At 41.9% G+C, this 18,167-nt stretch overlaps 1 protein-coding gene across 1 annotated transcript in view; it reads right to left on the bottom strand.

Moving 5' to 3' along the window:
- Positions 1-18,167, bottom strand: part of rnf123 (ring finger protein 123) — a 180,052-nt gene that overhangs the window by 122,338 nt on the left and 39,547 nt on the right. The window contains exons 13-19 of the mRNA XM_078414350.1: positions 16,739-16,864; positions 16,223-16,315; positions 14,498-14,571; positions 8,685-8,802; positions 8,480-8,570; positions 3,869-3,930; positions 184-255 (exon numbers count right to left, since the gene is read on the bottom strand). Coding sequence (XP_078270476.1) covers positions 184-255; positions 3,869-3,930; positions 8,480-8,570; positions 8,685-8,802; positions 14,498-14,571; positions 16,223-16,315; positions 16,739-16,864 — 636 coding nt within the window. The remainder of the gene's footprint in view (positions 1-183; positions 256-3,868; positions 3,931-8,479; positions 8,571-8,684; positions 8,803-14,497; positions 14,572-16,222; positions 16,316-16,738; positions 16,865-18,167) is intronic.

Below are 18,167 nucleotides of genomic sequence, written 5' to 3'. Positions count from 1 at the left end.
CAAAAGGATACCGTCAGTGGACACAAAGAAAGTGATGTGTTTTAATGATGCTGTGGGTAATCAAGATTTAGACCAGAAATAGGAAGAGACAAAGGACTCCAGACACATGCTAGATTATCGCAGAATTCCATTTGCAAATTTGGTTAAAAATACAGAACCATTCATTTGTAAATGAGTACTCACTCCTCGATTATTGGCATTCTCCTGTAAAAATTTTCTGAACTTATTCAGGAAAATGTATCTGGATGCTTCACCCTGAAAAGAATTAAACATTTTTGAATGCTGGATTAAATTTTTACCATTTAATCATTTAGTTATGGTCTCAACTAGATGGAAGATGAAATTCCTCTGCACACAAGTTTTATTAAAAGCTCCAACCCTACCTGTCACCAATCACACAGAAGCCTATTTGCTTCTCCATAGCTTTTACAGCCACCAGTGCATGAATTGGACTTTATTAACAGCAACTCAGTCTAAACTCTTGTGGCCATATCCCAGTAACACCATGTACACAATTAAAAAACTGGTGTTCAGATAGTTAATGAAAAGACTAACCTACTGTTGACCTGTTTTGCATCAAGCTTGAATACATGGAGGACAGGCTTTGGCGTTTAAACTACTACTATTTGAAGATCGCTTTGGATTTTGGACCGTAAGTGGTATTTATTGGTCTTGAGTGGGATAGAGTAGATTCTCAGATCGATGCCAGGTTTTAAAGGGTTAAATTATGGGGGATCTGGCACAGAAGAGAAGTTGAGGCCAGCAAAGATTAGCCATGATTACATTCAATGGCAGAGCAGGCTTGAGAAGTTACTGCACTTCATGTATTTGATTCATTCTTCTAAACTTATTTGAACAACAGCCTGATCTACTCACACAACTCACCCATCCTGCAGCTCTGTTAGCTGCCAAACCTTATACACCAGCAATGTGCCACACACCCCAGCTCTGTTGCCCAGAGATAAAGGACACCAGCCTTTCTAATATAATAATATATCTTTATTGTCGTTGTACAAGAACAACGAGATTAAGATTGTAACCTCTGTATCGATGCTATAAAAATAAATTTAAAAAGTTAAAAAACATTTTTTTTAAATAAAAAAAAAAGGTAAAAGTACAAATAGGTCCATGTACACTGAGGTTAAAAAGTACAGCAGCTGTCACTGTGTTGTGATAAGGTCAGTTTTGCCAGATGATTATGGGGGCAAAAACAGATTATGGGGGGCGCTTAGCAGATTGATTCAGTGCAGTTATAGCTCTAGGGAAAAAGCTATTTCTCAGTCTGGAGGTGCGGGCGTAGAAGGCCTTATAATGTCTGCCAGATGGAAGGAATTCAAACAGACGGTGGCATGGGTGTGTGAAGTCCTTACAGATGCTGATGGCTTTTCTGAGGCAGCGTGCGTTGTAGATGTCCTCCAGGGCTGGGAACTGTATCAATGATCTTCTGTGCCCTGGAGACAACCCGCTGAAGAGCTCTCCTATCCGCTGCTGTGCAGCTGAGATACCACACAGAGTTGCAGTATGTTAGGATGTTCTTTGTGGTGCAGCGGTAGAAAGTCACCAGCATCTGTTGGCGCAGACCAGCTGAGTCCTGATCCCATTTCCACTGCCATTCTCCCTCACCACCCATTGAAACTAGTCACTGTGCTTATTGGGAAGGTGATAGGAACTAGTTTATTCCCCCATACTCCACTCCTGTCCTCCAAAATGTGGAAAATAAAGATTTGGACATTTGCAGGGTTTCACAGTAGCGCAGCTGTGAGAGCTGCTGCCTCACAGCACCAGAGACCTGCGCTTGATTCTGAAATCGGGTCCTGTATGTGTGGAGTTTGCACGTTTACCCTGTGACCACTTGGGTTTCCTCCGGGTGCTCAGATTTCCTCCTACATCCCAAAGACATGTGGGTTTATAGGTTAATTGGCCTCTGTCAAATTGACCCCTAATGTGCAAGGAGTTGATGAGAAAGAAGAATAACACTGAACTAGTGTGAACAGGTGATCGATGGCCCTCGTGGAATCAATGGGCCGAAGGGCCTGTTGTCATGCTATATCTCTAAATTAAATAAAATTAAATAATTATCTACTATCAATGATCTAGCTCAACCTTACTTCTCAAATTGTTATCGACAGTGCATTCAGAAAGTATTCAGACCCCTTCACTTTTTCCATTATTTGTTACGTTACAGCCTTATTTTAAAATGGATTAAATTCTTTTTCTTTTATCATCAGTCTACACACAATACCCCATAATAAAAAAGTGAAAACAGGTGTTTAGAAATTTTGCAAAGTAATTAAAAAGAAATAACTGAAATATCATATTTACATAAGTATTCAGACCCTTTACTCAGTACTTTGTTGAGGCACCTTTGGCAGCGATTACAGCCTCAAGTCTACTTGGGTGTGACGCTACAAGCTTGCCACACTTGTATTTGGGTAATTTCTCCCATTCCTCTGCAGATCCTCTCAAGTTCTGTCAGCTTGGATGGGGAGCGTCGATGCACAGCTATTTTCAGGTCCCTCCAGTGATGTTTGATCGGGTTCAAGTCCGGGCTCTGGCTGGGCCACTCAAGGACATTCACAGACTTGTCACGAAGCCACTCCTGCGTTGTCTTGGCTGTGTGCTTAGGGTCACGGTTCTGTTGAAAGGTGAACCTCCGCCCCAGTCTGAGGTCCAGAACGCTCTGGAGCAGGTTTTAATTAAGGATCTCTCTGTACTTTGCTCCGTTCATCGTTCCCTCGATCCTGACTAGTCTCCCAGTTTCTGCCGCTGAAAAACATCCCCACAGTATGATGTTGCCACCACCATGCTTCACCGTAGGCATGGTATTGGGCAGGTGATGAGCGATGATGCTTGGCATTCAGGCCAAAGAATTCAATCTTGGTTTCATCAGACCAGAGAATCTTGTTTCTCATGGTCTGAGAGTCCTTAAGGTGCCTTTTGGCAAACTCCAAGTGGGCTGTCATTTGCCTTTTACTGAGGAGTGGCTTCCGTTTGACCACTCTACCATAAAGGCCCGATTGGTGGAGTGCTGCAGATATAGTTCTCCTTCTGGAAGGTTCTCTCATCTTCACAGAACTATGGAGCTCTGTCAGAGTGACCATCGGGTTCTTAGTCACCTCCCTGACCAAGGCCCTTCTCCCCCGATTGCTCAATTTGGCCAGGCAGCCAGCTCTATGAAGAGTCCTGGTGGTTCCAAAGTTCTTCCATTTCAGAATGAAGGAGGCAACTATGCTCTTCGGGACCTGCAATGCTGCAGAAATTGTTTTATATTCTTCCCCAGATCTGTAGCTCGACACAATCCTGTCTCGGAGGTCTACGGAGAAATTCCTTCGTCTTCATGGCTTGGTTTTTGCTCTGTGTTTCTTTCTATGTTTTGTTTATCTGCTTCTGACTGATGATGTTGTGTTTTTTTTTAAATCATATTTTGTTAAGTATTAAGGGTAGGCACAATAAGCTTTGGCTTCTGCCTACACCTTTTTTTTTGTTCAGAAAATATCATGTGTGATTATATTGTTTTATTTTTGATACAATGATTTTGTATTATTTAACTTTCACAACTGTATGGTCAATCTGTTGTATTGTATTGACCGGAAAATAAATACATTCACTTTTGGCCTCTGGAATACTCTGCAGCACTTTAATAAAGGTGATTTTACTGTTATTTAACTAGCACAGTGCAAAATAAAGCACAAAATAATATATGGGAACATTGGGAATAGATTTTTTTAAATCCTGTTTTTAGTTGAAATGGGTTAGAGCCAGAAAGAAGAAAAAGTGTGACACAAGGTTCACCACTGGCAGTGATTTCCTAAACAAGAATATAGATAGTAAGCATTGCCATAAGCTCTTCCTGCAGACTGTTACTCACCAATCCCTTGTCTCTGTTGTTGAGAAACAATTTCAGTATTTGAATCTGCAGCTCTTCCACAACTACAAAACAAAACATTACAGATTATAGGTAATTCCTGCTCAGTAGGATGAAGTTTTATATTTTACAACAATTCTTCCATTGCATGATCGCAATATTTCACAACAAACTGCACAAATCAAACTTCTATCAGTAGGATTTCAATTCGCTGATGGCATTGTCCATTGTAACAGGCAACATAGGTACAAAGTCATGACTTTGACTCAACTGAGTCAACAAAGTCATGACTTTGACCAGCAGGGCAACAAATGGGTACAAAAATAGGAATGAAGTGAGCAGGGAAAGACATCTTTTTGCCAGCTGAGTCACCCTTATGAAATAAATATTTTTTGTTGCAGAGTCCCAGATAAGGTACCATTTCTGGAGGTACAAATTAAAACAACTCCAACTTGGAAATGATCAGCTGCTGTACACTTGTACTTCATCATTAATCAATCCCCATGGATCTGCACCAACAACCAATGCCAACAGATCTGTAGCTCATCCATATCCAGCCCCAGTAGAACGGAATCTCACAATATCTTGTGCCCATGGAACTGTATCTCACCAATAATCAAGGTCTATAGATACATACCTTACCAAAATCCAGGGCTTATAGACCTATGCCTCGACAATATGTAATGGATATTATCTATTAGTACCTAACTAATAAACAGTGATAATGGAATTGTATCTCATTAATGGACACATTAGTGGAACTGTACGTGATATGGGTATTGGTTTATTATTGTCACATGTAGCGAGATAGTGATAAACTTTGTTTTGCGTGCTATCCAGGCAAATCATAATATACATGATTACATCAAGGAGTGCACATAAGAAAATAAACAGAGGCAGAATAAAGTGTTACAGTAAGGGAAAGTATAGATTAAAAAGAAGTTCAAGGGTTGCAACCAGGTAGACTGGGAGATTGGGAATTCATACTTAGCAATATGAGAGGTCCGTTCATGAGCCTGATAACAACGAGGAAGAGGTTGTTCTTTAATGTGATGGTACGTGCTTTCAAACATTTATATATTCTGCCCAGTGGGAGAGGAGAGAAAATAACTGGGGTGTCAGTGGTCCTTGATTATATTGCCTGCTTTCCCGAGGCAGCGTGAAGTGTAGATGGAGTCGATAGGGTGGAGCTGGAGTGCGTAGCCTAATTGGCATGATGGACTGGGCTGCGTCCACAACTCACTGCAATTTCTTGCACTCTTGGGCAGAGCAGTTGCCATATCTGTAGTGTATCCCGATCAGAAATTTGTAAGAGTCATTGGGAACATGATGAACTTTTGTATTTTGAAGAAGCAGAGGCTTGGTGTGCTTTCTTGACCATGGCATCAATATAATTGGAGCAGGACAAATTGTTGGTGATATTTACACCTTTGCACCCATCTCCACTGATACTGACTGGACTGGATACTTCACCCTGATTTCTGAAGTCGATCAGGACCTAGTTTCATTTTGCTTACATTGAGGGTATTTAATGCCGAGCTGTAGTTGATGAACAACAGCTTAGCATTGTGCCAGGACGACAATTGAGTCCTGGTGCGATGTTAAGCTGTTGTTCATCGATCACATCTCAGCACTAAACACCATTATCCCTTCTAAACATCATCAAGCTCAGGGAACTGGATATCTGCTCGTCTCTATGCCATTGAATCCTCGACTTCCTCATCGACAGACTTCATTCTGTACCAATTGGAAATCACACTTTCTCCTCAATGACCATCAGCACAGGAGTGCCCCAAGGCTGTGTACTTAGTCCTCTGCTCTAATTTCTATATACGCACGACTGTGTAGCCAGTCACATCTCCAACAACATGTTTGGAAGATGAAGGAGGTTTGGCATGTCGCCAAACACTCAATCAAACATCTACAGGTGTACAATGGAGAGCATACTGACTGGTTGTATCATGGCTTGGTTCAGTAAGTCCAACGCCCAGGAACAAAGGAGACTGTAGGAAGTGATAGACATACTGACATCCCCACTTATCAAAGGGATCTATGGGAAGCTCTGCCTCAAAACATAGTTAATATCATCACACACCATACACCACCCTGGCCATACTATATTTTCATTGTTCCCATCAGGAAGAAAGTATTGAGCCTGAGAACCGTGTTCTCCATGTTCAAGAACAGCTTCTTCCCAGCAATCATCAGGCTCTTGAACAACACTGCACAGCCGCTACTCAGTAACCAAAAAAAACAAAATGCCACAGTATCTCAGCAGATCAGACAACATCTCTAGAGGATATGGATCGGCAACGTTTTAGTTTAGGAGCCTTCTTCAGACCCTGCCTACGTCAGCAGCAATTGATTATGAACTTTGTTTTGATTGTACTAGGTACTTTGGTTTTCACTGTTACGGTCTGGTTACTGACCATTACTGATAGATTATTGTGTATTTATTAGTTGTATTATTGCATGGTGAGCCTCAGGGATCAGTGCTGGGCCCATTGCTCTTTATTGGTTTATATTAACAATTTGAATGAGAATGTACAAGGCTTGATTAGTTAGTCTGCAGATGAGACTAAAGTAGGTAGTATATTCATATATCACAGCAGCATCTTGATCAGCTGAGCAAACAGGCTCAGGAATGGCAAATTGAATTTAATGCAGTTAAGTGTCGTTTGTATTTGGCAAAGTCAAACCAGGACAGGACCTTCACAGTGACCTTCACTGGGCCCTGGGGAGTGTTATAGAGCAGAGGGATCTAGGAACCCAGGTGCATAGTTCCCTGAAACTGGAATCACAGATAGATAGGGCGGTCAAACAGGTTTTCAGTACATTGGCCTTCATCAGTCAGAGTATTAAGTACAGACATTGGGATGCTATGTTGCAGTTGTACAAGACATGGGTGAGGTTGCATTTGGAGTATTGTGCTCAGTTGAAGTCACCCTGCACCACATTCAGGAAGAATGTCATTACCCTGGAAAGGGTGCAGAGAAGATTTGTGAGGATGTTGGCAGGAGTCGAGGGTCTGAGTTACAGGGAGAGTTTGGGCACACTAGGACTTTATTCCTTGCAGCACCGGAGGTTGAGGGATGATCTTATAGAGGTGTATAAGATCATGAGCGGAATAGACTTTTTCCCAGTGTTAAGGGCATTAAGAATTAGAGGACATAGGTGAGAGAGGAAAGATTTAATAGGAACCTGAGGGGCAATGATGCAACCAGTTACGATACTTTTACATCTGCAAAGGTTTATTAGAATATTCGGTGACATATCGAATCTCTTTAAACTTCTAAGAAAGCAGTAGTGCTGGTGTATCTTCTTTATGTTTAGATCTATGTGCTGGGCCCAGGACAGGTCATCGAGATGTTATTGCCAAGGGAATTTGAAGCTGCTAACTCTTCACCAACCCACTGATCAAAACGAGTGCATGATCTTCTGGCTCCCCCTTACTGCAATCAACAATTTGTCCTTTGTCTTGCTGACATTGAGCGAGAAGTTTCTGCATCAGGTCCAAACCAGCTGGCAGAGCTGCAGGATGTAGTCAATATTTGTGTCCAACACACTGGAAGGTTGAGCTCTAAGCCATTGTCAACTTGTTTTCTGATGCATAAAAGAGGATTTATTTACACTCAACACTGTATAACAAAGATCCCTCAGCAATCCTGTCCATGCTCACCACAGTATCCTCCAACAATAAACATTCGCTTCAGGTACCTGGAAAATGTGGATCCCTTTCCATATCTCGGGGGCCATCTCTTGGTGATGAAATTCACCACCACCTTCAGCACACTAGCACAGTCCTTGGTTAATTGAGAATAAGGGTCTCTGAGGATTAAGACCTCAAACCTGGTATACAACTTGGTCTACCAAGCAGCAGTGATCTGTGACCTCTTATATGCTTCCTGAACTTGAACTATCTTCATCCCAAGGCAGTGGAGAAAAACTACCAAGACTGTCTTTGCATGGTCCAGCATATCTACTGAAAAGATAAGAAACATCAGAGGCCAACATCTCCAGTACTGAATCTCTGTTACAGAGATTCAGACAGATCGCTCCCATTTAACACCAGAAGTGCACCATCTCAAAAACTGCTCATCACCCAACCCATCGGGCACCACCTGTGGAAGAATCCACATTGGCCTCATCAGCAACACTTCAGAAGACACTGAACTGGAGGGGAAGAAAGTCAGCCCTGATCCTGAGGGTCTGGCTAAGAAGACAATAAAGAAGAGGAATTATATAACAGCTGTAAATAAAAATAGTGAGGAAAGATATTGGCTCATTTATTTGGCTTTGTATTGGTTTATTATTGTCACATATACCGAGAGAAGGATATGTTCATGCTTTCCCAACACAGTCAATATTGCACTGTCATCTATTCATTAGATTCTCAGATGAAGAATAGCCTTTAAACCTAAACTGAGATACTATTAATCCAGAAACTGTAGTCAGGAACATCTAGATAAAATGCAAGAAATATAAGAAATGCCTACAGTAATGAGAAGGGATGGGACAAGGAAACCCTCAAACATTTGTGCCAAGGACCAAGCTCCAAATGCATTACCATACATATGGTTCTAGCCATCAATATCCTTCACTCGCTGTGCTTACCTTCAATCCGTTTCTTTAATCGCTGACAACCACGCTCATAAGCTCGGCGTCTTAGCCTTTCCTCAGCACTTTCTTCCTTTACCTCCTGGCCCTGAAGTAAAACAAATCAGACTTCTATTAAAATGAGAAGACCTCTCCTACTGAAGCTAATTCCAGGTATGCTTGCTCAATCACAAGGGGCAAAAGATCAAACAAAGGATCTCACCTCTTTATCAAACCTGGTTGGCCACCAAGTGGTGGGAATAAGCTCTTCTAATCCTGCTTCTTCCACTCGAAGAGGGGTTTTAATATAAAAGAACACCACTGATCGAAGCACGTCAAATGTAACTTCAAGTTAAGGGATATTTGGGTACCAATTCTTACATTAAGAAGTTTGTCATAGACAAGTTCTTAAATGATCATCTTTCCTTCCAACAATTTCTCCAATCGTTGCCCAACTCTGTCCTAATTTACTTACTTATACCAACCATGGCTCAGGCAGAAACAAATCAGTTTTGCCAACTTTTGAGAGACAATAGTAAAAACACTGAGACAATTTTTAGCTGGGGACCATACCATATATTCAGTCTTCTGCTCATCTAGAACCTGTTATAGGGGATGTATACAGTTAATAGCAAGACCCTTTACAGAATTAATGTGTCCAGGGATCTTGGCATCCAAATCTATAGCTCCCTGAAAGTGGCAACACAAGTAGATCAAGTGGTAAAGAAGGCATGTGGTATGCTTGCCTTCATTGGTCAGGACATTGAGTGTAAGTGCCAGGAACTTATGATGCATCTCTAAAAGACATTGGTTAGACTGCAATTGGAGCATTGTGTGCAATTCTGGTCGCCCCATTATAGTAAGGATGCCTGGAAAGCACTGTCTGGGCTGGTGGTGGAGATGGATACGATCGTGGCGTTTGAGGCTTTTTGATAGGCACATGGATATGCAGGGAATGGATGGGTATGAATTACATGCAGGCAGATAAGATTAGTTTATCTAGGCATCATGTTCGGCACAAGCTATGTGGGCCGAAGTGCCTGTTTCTATGCTGTGTTTATTACACAAGCATTTTCCACTGGTGAGGTGACCTCACTCTTTGTCAGATATCACATTACAGATACAGATAGCAGGCCATTCCCAGGTAACGATCACCCAATTTACAGACACCCCTACATATGAGCTGATTAAATTCGAGAGTTTAAAGTAGACAATAGACAATAGGTGCAGGAGTAGGCCATTCAGCCCTTCGAGCCAGCACCACCATTCAATGTGATCATGGCTGATCATTCCCAATTCCCCATTCCTGCCTTCTCCCCATACCCCCTGACTCTGCTATCCTTAAGAGCTCTATCTAGCTCTCTCTTGAAAGCACTCAGAGAATTAGCCTCCACTGCCTTCTGAGGCAGAGAATTCCACAGATTCACAACTCTGACTGAAAAAGTTTTTCCTCATCTCCGTTCTAAATGGCCTACCCCTTATTCTTAAACTTGTGGCCCCAGGTTCTGGACTCCCCCAACATTTGGAACATGTTTCCTGCCTCTAACGTGTCCAACCCCTTAATAATCTTATATGTTTCAATAAGATCCCCTCTCATCCTTCTAAATTCCAGTGTATACAAGCCTAGTCCTTCCAGTCTTTCAACATACGACAGTCCCGCCATTCCGGGAATTAACCTAGTAAACCTTCGCTGCACGCCCTCAATAGCAAGAATATCCTTCCCCAAATTTGGAGACCAAAACTGCACACAGTACTCCAGGTGCGGTCTCACCAGGGCCCTGTACAACTGTAGAAGGACCTCTTTGCTCCTCAACTCAACTCCGCTTGTTATGAAAGCCAACATTCCATTGGCTTTCTTCACTGCCTGCTGTACCTGCATGCTTCCTTTCAGTGACATGTTTGTACATGTTTGTTCCGAAGAATGGCAGAATAAGTTTCCACTCTCTTCAGTAGTTTTTCTTTCTTATCAGTCTGATGTGCTTTTCATACCATTGCTTACATAACTGTGACGATACGGTTAGCCTATTGTATAATTTTTGTGATTTAGTATTGTGTAAATTCCTGGGCTTAAACTTTTCGGATGACCTGTCCTGGGGCCAGCATATAGATGTAATCACCTAGAAGGCCTGCCAGTACTTCTTCTTTCAATAAAGTTCAGATTCAGCAGGTCTCTGAACACTCTTAACAAACTTAACACAGCTGCAGCTCTTAACAAACTTAACGCAGCTGCAGCTCTTAACAAACTTAACACAGCTGCAGCGTAGAAAATATCCTGGTTGGGTGCATTGTGCCATGGTACAGCAATTCCAATTCCAATTCCATGAATGCAAGCAGCTCCAGAGTGTTGAACTCATCCCAATCCATCACGGCCACAACGCTCTCCTCTATTGAAGGCAGCTTCATAAAGCGCTACATCTATCGTCTATGATCGCCACCATCTGGGCCATGCCCAGTTGCCTGAAATCCCACACCACCAGGTTAGGGAACAATAACTTTCCTCTAAGTATCAGGTTCTTGAAAATCCTAATCTTACCTCAGCAACGGAATACAATGGACCTCCACTTGAACTACCATGGACGTTTTATAAATGTGTATTTTTGAATTAATGTCATGTTTTTTTGGTTTTCTTTTCAGTCTTGCATAATGTATGTGATTTGTGTGTAATTTATCTTTTTGTATGTTGACAGAGTTTGTGTGCCTGTGGTGCTACGGCAAACAAGATTTATATTGTATCTGCACCTCACTGCACTCGTGCAAATGACAATAAGTTCGACTTGACTTGACTTATATACAGAATCGATTTAGGGATGTCTGTCAAGGATCAGTCAAGGATCCTTGGTAAAACTGGTCAATGGAAAAAATGCTCCAACATTTTGAGTTATACCTTGCACAAACATAGATGTATGTGATGTATATTTGACAGGTTTTTAGAATCGGGCAGACAATGATGTGAATGGCAAAAGATGGCTTTAGAAATGATTTCTTAGCCTCTGTTGTTGGAGATCAATCATTCCAGCACAGGAAGTATGTGATTGCACTAGATTACACAGAAGATTTGCGGGATGTAACCTTGGATGGAACGTTTCAGTTATGAGGAGAAGCTGGATTGGTTTTCCTTCAAGTGGAGGAGAAAGTTGGTGGAGGTATACTAAATTACGAGCGGTGTAGATAGAGTGCATAGAGGTAAGCATTTTGTGAAAATAAAAACATTTTAAATCAGAGGCTGTTGATTTGAGGTGAGGAATAAAAAGGTTATAGGGAATTTAAAGTAAAATTATGTTCACTCAGAGGATGGTTGCAATCTTGCAAGCACTGAATGAGAAGGTAATGGAAGTAGGTACATTTTAATATTTTAAAAGTATCTGGATGAGCAATTGAATCTCCAAGGTAAAGGTAGCTACAGACCTAGTGCTGATAAAGGGGATTAGTGTAGATGGGTACTTGATGGTCAACATAGACATGGTGGTCAAAGGGCCCATTTCTTTACAAGAATGACTCTATGAGCTGTTAGGCGTCACCACAGGAGTTTCTCAGGGCTGTGACCCAGACCCAACTATCCTCTCTGACAGACACCAGTTCATCTCCATTAACAACTGTAAATCCCCCACCGCTCCCCTCCCCCAAGGTGTCCCCCAAGGCTCAGTCCTTGGCCCCCTCCTCTTCATCCTCTACCTGTTCCCCCTTGGTCAATTAATCCGCCGTCATGGTCTCAACTTCCACTGCTTCGCCGATGATATCCAGCTCCTCATCTCCACCAAGTCAATCTCCCCCACCACACACTCTACACTGACAAACTGCATTACTGAAATAAAATCTTGGCTTCAATCAAACTTCCTCAAACTCAATTGCAACAAATCTGAAATCATCATCATTGGTCCAAAAACGCTCACCAAATCCACCCAAAACTTCATCCTCAACATTGATGGTCTCCCAGTATCCACCTCACCTCACATCCGGAATCTTGGAATCATCCTTGATCAAACCCTCTCCTTCGACAAACACATCACAAAGACAGCCTTCTTCCACCTCAAAAACATTGCCCGTCTCCGTCCATCCCTCTCCTCCACAGCTGCAGAAACCCTCATCCACGCCTTCATCACCTCCCGTCTGGACTACTGCAACAGCCTCCTCTATGGCGCACCCTCAAAAATCATCAATAAACTTCAATACATTCAAAACTCCGCTGCCCGTCTACTCACACACACCTCGATCCGTGACCATATCACCCCCGTCCTTTATAAACTCCACTGGCTCCCCATCCCCCAGAGAATCCAGTACAAAATCCTCCTCATAACCTACAAAGCCCTCCATAACCTGGCCCCATCCTACCTGACCGACCCCCTCCACAGGCACACTCCCACTTGCACCCTCCGCTCTGCCGCTGCCAATCTCCTATCCCCCCCACATCCGGACTAAACTCAGATCCTGGGGGGACAGGGCTTTCTCCATCGCTGCTCCCACCCTATGGAACTCACTACCCCAAACCGTTAGAGACTCCTCCACACTCACCACATTCAAAACATCGCTGAAGTCTCACCTGTTCAGTACTGCCTTCAACCACTGAAGGTCACCTCACCTTCTGTCTCCTTTCTCTGTTCATTTATTTATTTACTTATTTATCTATTTACTCATTTCCCTATGTTCTCAAAATCTCTGTAAAGTGTCTTTGAGTATATGAAAAGCGCTATCTAAATAAAATGCATTATTATTATTATTATTATCCTCAGCTGGTTTATCAACGACCATATTTTAAGCACAAGGTAAAAAATTAGGATGTTTATTAATTGCACAATGTTCAATTTCATTTACAGGGACTTATGCAGTGAAGTTTTGCCAGTCTGTTAACCATTCTGCAGGATATAGATAACATTCAAGCACAAGCTGATAAGAGGTAGGTAACATCTGCACCACGGAAGTCTCAGACAATTACGATTTGCACAAAGACTCTCCCTACCTACACTTGCTGAGACACCTGTCAAAGTACTGGAAGTCTACCAATAAACAACAGCTCCACTGGACCACCCACATAAGCATGTGGCGACAAGAACAAGTCAGAGGCTGGGTATCCTACAATGAGTGACTTATCCCTGACTTACCAAAGACTTTCCAGCATCTACACTTCAGGGATGTAACAAAATACCATTCGATTGCTGAGTAAGCACAATTCCAGCAACACTCAAGGAACTTGGCTCCAGCCAGGACAAAAGCAGCTTTGCTTGACTGGCATCCATTCATTACCACAAACATCCATTCTCTTCAACAGCAGCTCCCAAGCCCCTCTGCTTCTATCACTAAAAAAAGGAAAATGGACAGAAAATGCATGGAAAAACCACTGTCTGTGGGTTTAATTCCATTGAGCACAATCCAGACTTGGAAATACATTGCCATTCCATTGTCATTAGGTCTAAATCCAAGATGACAATGAAAGCATTTTCAGCAGGATGAACAGAACTGTTTGAGGAGGTGGCTCACCACCACCACCTTCTCAATGCAATTAGGGGTGACCAATAAATGGTGGTATTGCCAGTTACTGCTACATCATAAAAAAAGAATAGATTTTTCTTTTAAGCAAGATTTCTGTTGGAAAGTTCCAATACCTTCAATGATCAGCAGTTGCAGTGAATAATCTGTGTTATTATTGAGGCATTTATGGAGGACAGGCATATAACTTTTTGCCCACCATCATTGGTATATCCAAGTTCTCAACTGCAGTGTCATGGTAATGGGGAGGCACTAAATTACCCAGTCAAGCCCACTGAATCCTCTCAGATTTGAATGAACTTAATCTAATACACATTGTACCACTGCCATGGAGAGGACCAATTCTCTTCCTAAAAGAAACACAGGCATTGACACAATTAGCTGCTTTTGTGCACCTTCCATATGCTATTACTGCACCAATAAACCAGAGAATAGGATATCCTTCAGCCAGCACAATTCAAAGTTACAGTATGGAATAACTGAGGAAGAGGTTCTTTCCCAGCATTTATTGATCAGAGGACATGAGAGAGGTTAATGCAGATGTTTAAAGGATATAAGACATTGCTGAGCAAATATTTCCGGGTTTTCTCATGCTTCAGAATAGCTATAGTAAGGCGCAAGTAATGGATCTGAAATGAAATACAGAGAATGTTAGCACAGCACAGTTCACTAAGTATTTGAATCATAGAACATTACACCAGAGAAAGAAGTAGGGGTCTTCAATATGGCCCCTCAATCCTGCATTGTTCTAACGTGCTCTGATTTTGCACGTAAATACAAAATCACAGAACCCGTTTTTTTGATTTTGGCCTTCATCCTACTTTCCTGCTTATTACCTGAACCCACCACAACTCTCCCCCAATTTGCCACAATCCTCTGCACGTTGATAACTCTGACGGTACATTCTCATCCTCATTGTCTTGATTGGGTTCCTCTAATATTCTGAAACATTGCCACCTAGTTCAATATTCCTCCAAGTGAGAAAACATCTTCTCGACATTACTCCTTGGAATCTCTTGGGCCTATCTTCAAGTGCTCCAAATTGCTGACTGCCGGCCCTTCAGCTGCGCTTCTGGAACAGTTTTCCACTGACAGCCTGGTTCTCAACATTTTGCTCTGACTCAATACATTATGCACCAGAAACCACTGACAGTCGACAAGGCCCCCCCCCCCCCCCCCAGGTTCCTAAACATGTTGTTTGCCAAAGCTGTGGGAATCTTCAAATATTTGTAAATGTTTTTCACGTTAAAAATATTGCAAAAATAATTTAAAATACTCTGGATGCTAATAACTATGTATTCAATGACTTGCTTATATTAAGTACTGGCAAGAACAAGTAATATACTAGCCAAGAATAGTGACAGTAACAAAGCATGCCTAAGTTATATTTTCGTGAATTAGGTGCCATTCAATCCAGAAAGAGTTAAGATTAATTACAGCATTAACCGTACACAATTAAACATTACACTCTGTTATTTCAAAACTATTACTGTGGAACTATAAGATTAGAAAATGTTATTGAGATGGAAATCATTGGTCTTTGAAATGACACCCAAGGTCCAAACTTTAACTTCAGAGTCAGATACAATGCCAACAGCGCCAACTGCCTGCCTGTTTCAGACCGGTTCCCTGGCAGAATGTTAAAGTCAGTGGCCAAAGAACAGAGTTTGTGACAGGGACCAGAGATAATGGTTTTGGTTTTCCCAATATTGAAGGAAATGTCTCCTCATCCAGTCCTGGATGTGGGACAAAGAGTCTGACTACTTGGAAGCTCAGAAACCAATATCCAAACGACCTTACAGAAATTATGAGTTTGCTTGGCAGCATTCCCAGGACAGAGAAGATAGCTCTGTGAGCAAGGCCAGCGGCCATCTCTTTGGTAGACTGTTCTACACTCTAAAAATGCAAATAGTAGAGTTTCATTTCACTTCCTATATTCTGTGTTAAGTCGAAGATAGTGGAGCAGATACATTCCCAATAATATTTTAGCCACCAAAAATATGGCAGCTGTATTCTGAGGCCAAATTTTACACAATTATTGTTTTTTTCTGAATGCTGTCCAGCATTTGGTTTGATTCTAAACAATTTTAATTTCACTATAAATTCTAAACCTGCCATAAAATATCTAAAAGGAGTTAAATTTCTAGCATTCGATTGTGGGTTGAGGACACACTAATAGTTTTAGGTAACTAATTACTAGACCATTTTAGGGTCCTGGTAAATAGATCCAGATGCATGCTTTGACAGCGCAGTGCTGCCATGCAGGACAGAAGGCCTCACCTGCAGTCCTAAGTCAGGAATGATAGGAGAAAATCTGTAGGCACGAAGCAGTGACATCATCAGCTGTTTCAGACACTCCTGTACCTCATAGTCCTGCAAACATTTTAAAAATTACACAAAAAGTGTCAAGCAATTTAAATGAATGAAATACATCCCTGCAAGTAATCTCCCAAAAGAGTACATAGCAAAAAGTACACTGACTTGGTGGAAGTTAAAAAACAAATACCATAAGCTACTAATCAATGAAGAGGCAGCAGTATAGACCCATCAATATACTAAAACCTGCACATGGTTCACATACAGACATCAATCACTAATTTGATAGAAAGATACATAAAAAGAATGGTACACCAGTCCCACAGAGCAAAATATATAAACAAGACAGAGTACTAACAATTAGTTCATTTATCCCCAAGGTGGATGCAAAGGCACACTCGTGCTAGCCCTGGGGAGGTCTAAAGTCAACATTGTGCACTTGGCTCAACAAGATGGACATCGTTAGTCAATGGAACTCACCTCCATGAGAAGCCACATCAGATCGAGCAAGCGTTGAATCAATGGATGTTCATCTACTGCCCCACCTCTCTCCAGTATGGCCAGGAAATAGGCCATCAACACTTCTTCCACAAGGTAAACTTTACACTGTTTTATAACAAAGGAACATGAATTGAAGAGAGAAAACGCTTCGGAACTTTCCTCTTCCAGCCAGTGCTCTGAACATCAGCTGTCAGTTACTAGTGCACTACAAAACACTGTCAATGATTTCAGTGACTAATATAGGGAGGATAGTGAGGTGGGGAAAGACATCAACAGAAAAATATTGCCGGCATCATGTAGATAAAATAATTGCAGAAAATAATACAAACATCCCTCAAAATCATTGTTACTCAAACTCAGATCAATGAAACATTTAATGAAAGTACAGGTGCTCCTCAGCTTCTGATGGGGTTCCGTTCCGAGAAAACCCATTGGAAACCAAAAGTATTGCAAGTTGAAGTGCATTGTAATACACACGATCCTGTGGCCGGAAGCGAGTGGCGGCTCGCTACGGGTCGTTGCCGTTTGTACTATCGCAAAGTTGAACTGTCGCAAGTCGAAACATCGTAAGCCAGGGAGCACCTGTACAGAGTAATTCCTGATCCAGAATTTAGAATTTACAGGACCTAAATAAGGCGGCAGAGTGGTGCAGCTGGTAAAGCTGCTATCTTACAGCAACAGAGACCCGGGTTTATTCCTGACTCTGGTGCTTTCTGTTGGAGTTTGCATTTTCTCCCTTTGACAGTGTGGATTTCCTCCAGGTGCTCTGGTTTCCTCTCACATCCCCAAAACATACGGGTTTGTAGGTTAATTGGCCTCTAGTAAATTATCCCTAGTGTGTGGAGAATGAATGTGAAAGTGGGATAACATGGAACTAGTGAGAATAGGTGAATAATGGTTGGCATGGATTTGGTGGGCCGAAGGGTCTGTTTCCATGCTGCACCTCTAAAACTAAAAAAACAAATTTAGTGATTGTGAAGACACTGAGAAAGACATTTGTGGAGACAATTTCTCAAAATGCCTCTGAAACATAGTGTTGCTGACTGACAAATCTGTTTGAGTAGGAAGGAACTGCTGAAGCTGGTTTACACCGAAGATAGACACAAAATGCTGGAGAAACTCAGCAGAACATGCAGCTTCTCTGGAGAGAAGGAATGGGTGATGTTTCGGGTTGTGACCCTTCTTCAGATTGTGTCGGGGGAGAGGGAGACTAGAGATAAGCACAGGTAAGGTGTGAAAACAACAGATCAAAGCAGATGACGATAAGGAAATGTAGAATGGTTCATGGTTAGCTATGGGGAAGGTAACAATGAGGCATACAATCAGAAAAATTAATCAGGACAACAGTGAAACAAGTTGTAGAGCTAGAGTGGGGGAGGGACGGAGAGGGAGAGAAAGTAAGAGTTAC

The sequence above is a fragment of the Rhinoraja longicauda genome, chromosome 17, assembly GCF_053455715.1.
Source record: "Rhinoraja longicauda isolate Sanriku21f chromosome 17, sRhiLon1.1, whole genome shotgun sequence".
Lineage (NCBI taxonomy): Eukaryota > Metazoa > Chordata > Chondrichthyes > Rajiformes > Arhynchobatidae > Rhinoraja > Rhinoraja longicauda.
The sequence above is the reverse complement of the archived record's forward strand: the minus strand, read 5'-3'. Positions and strand labels throughout refer to the sequence as shown.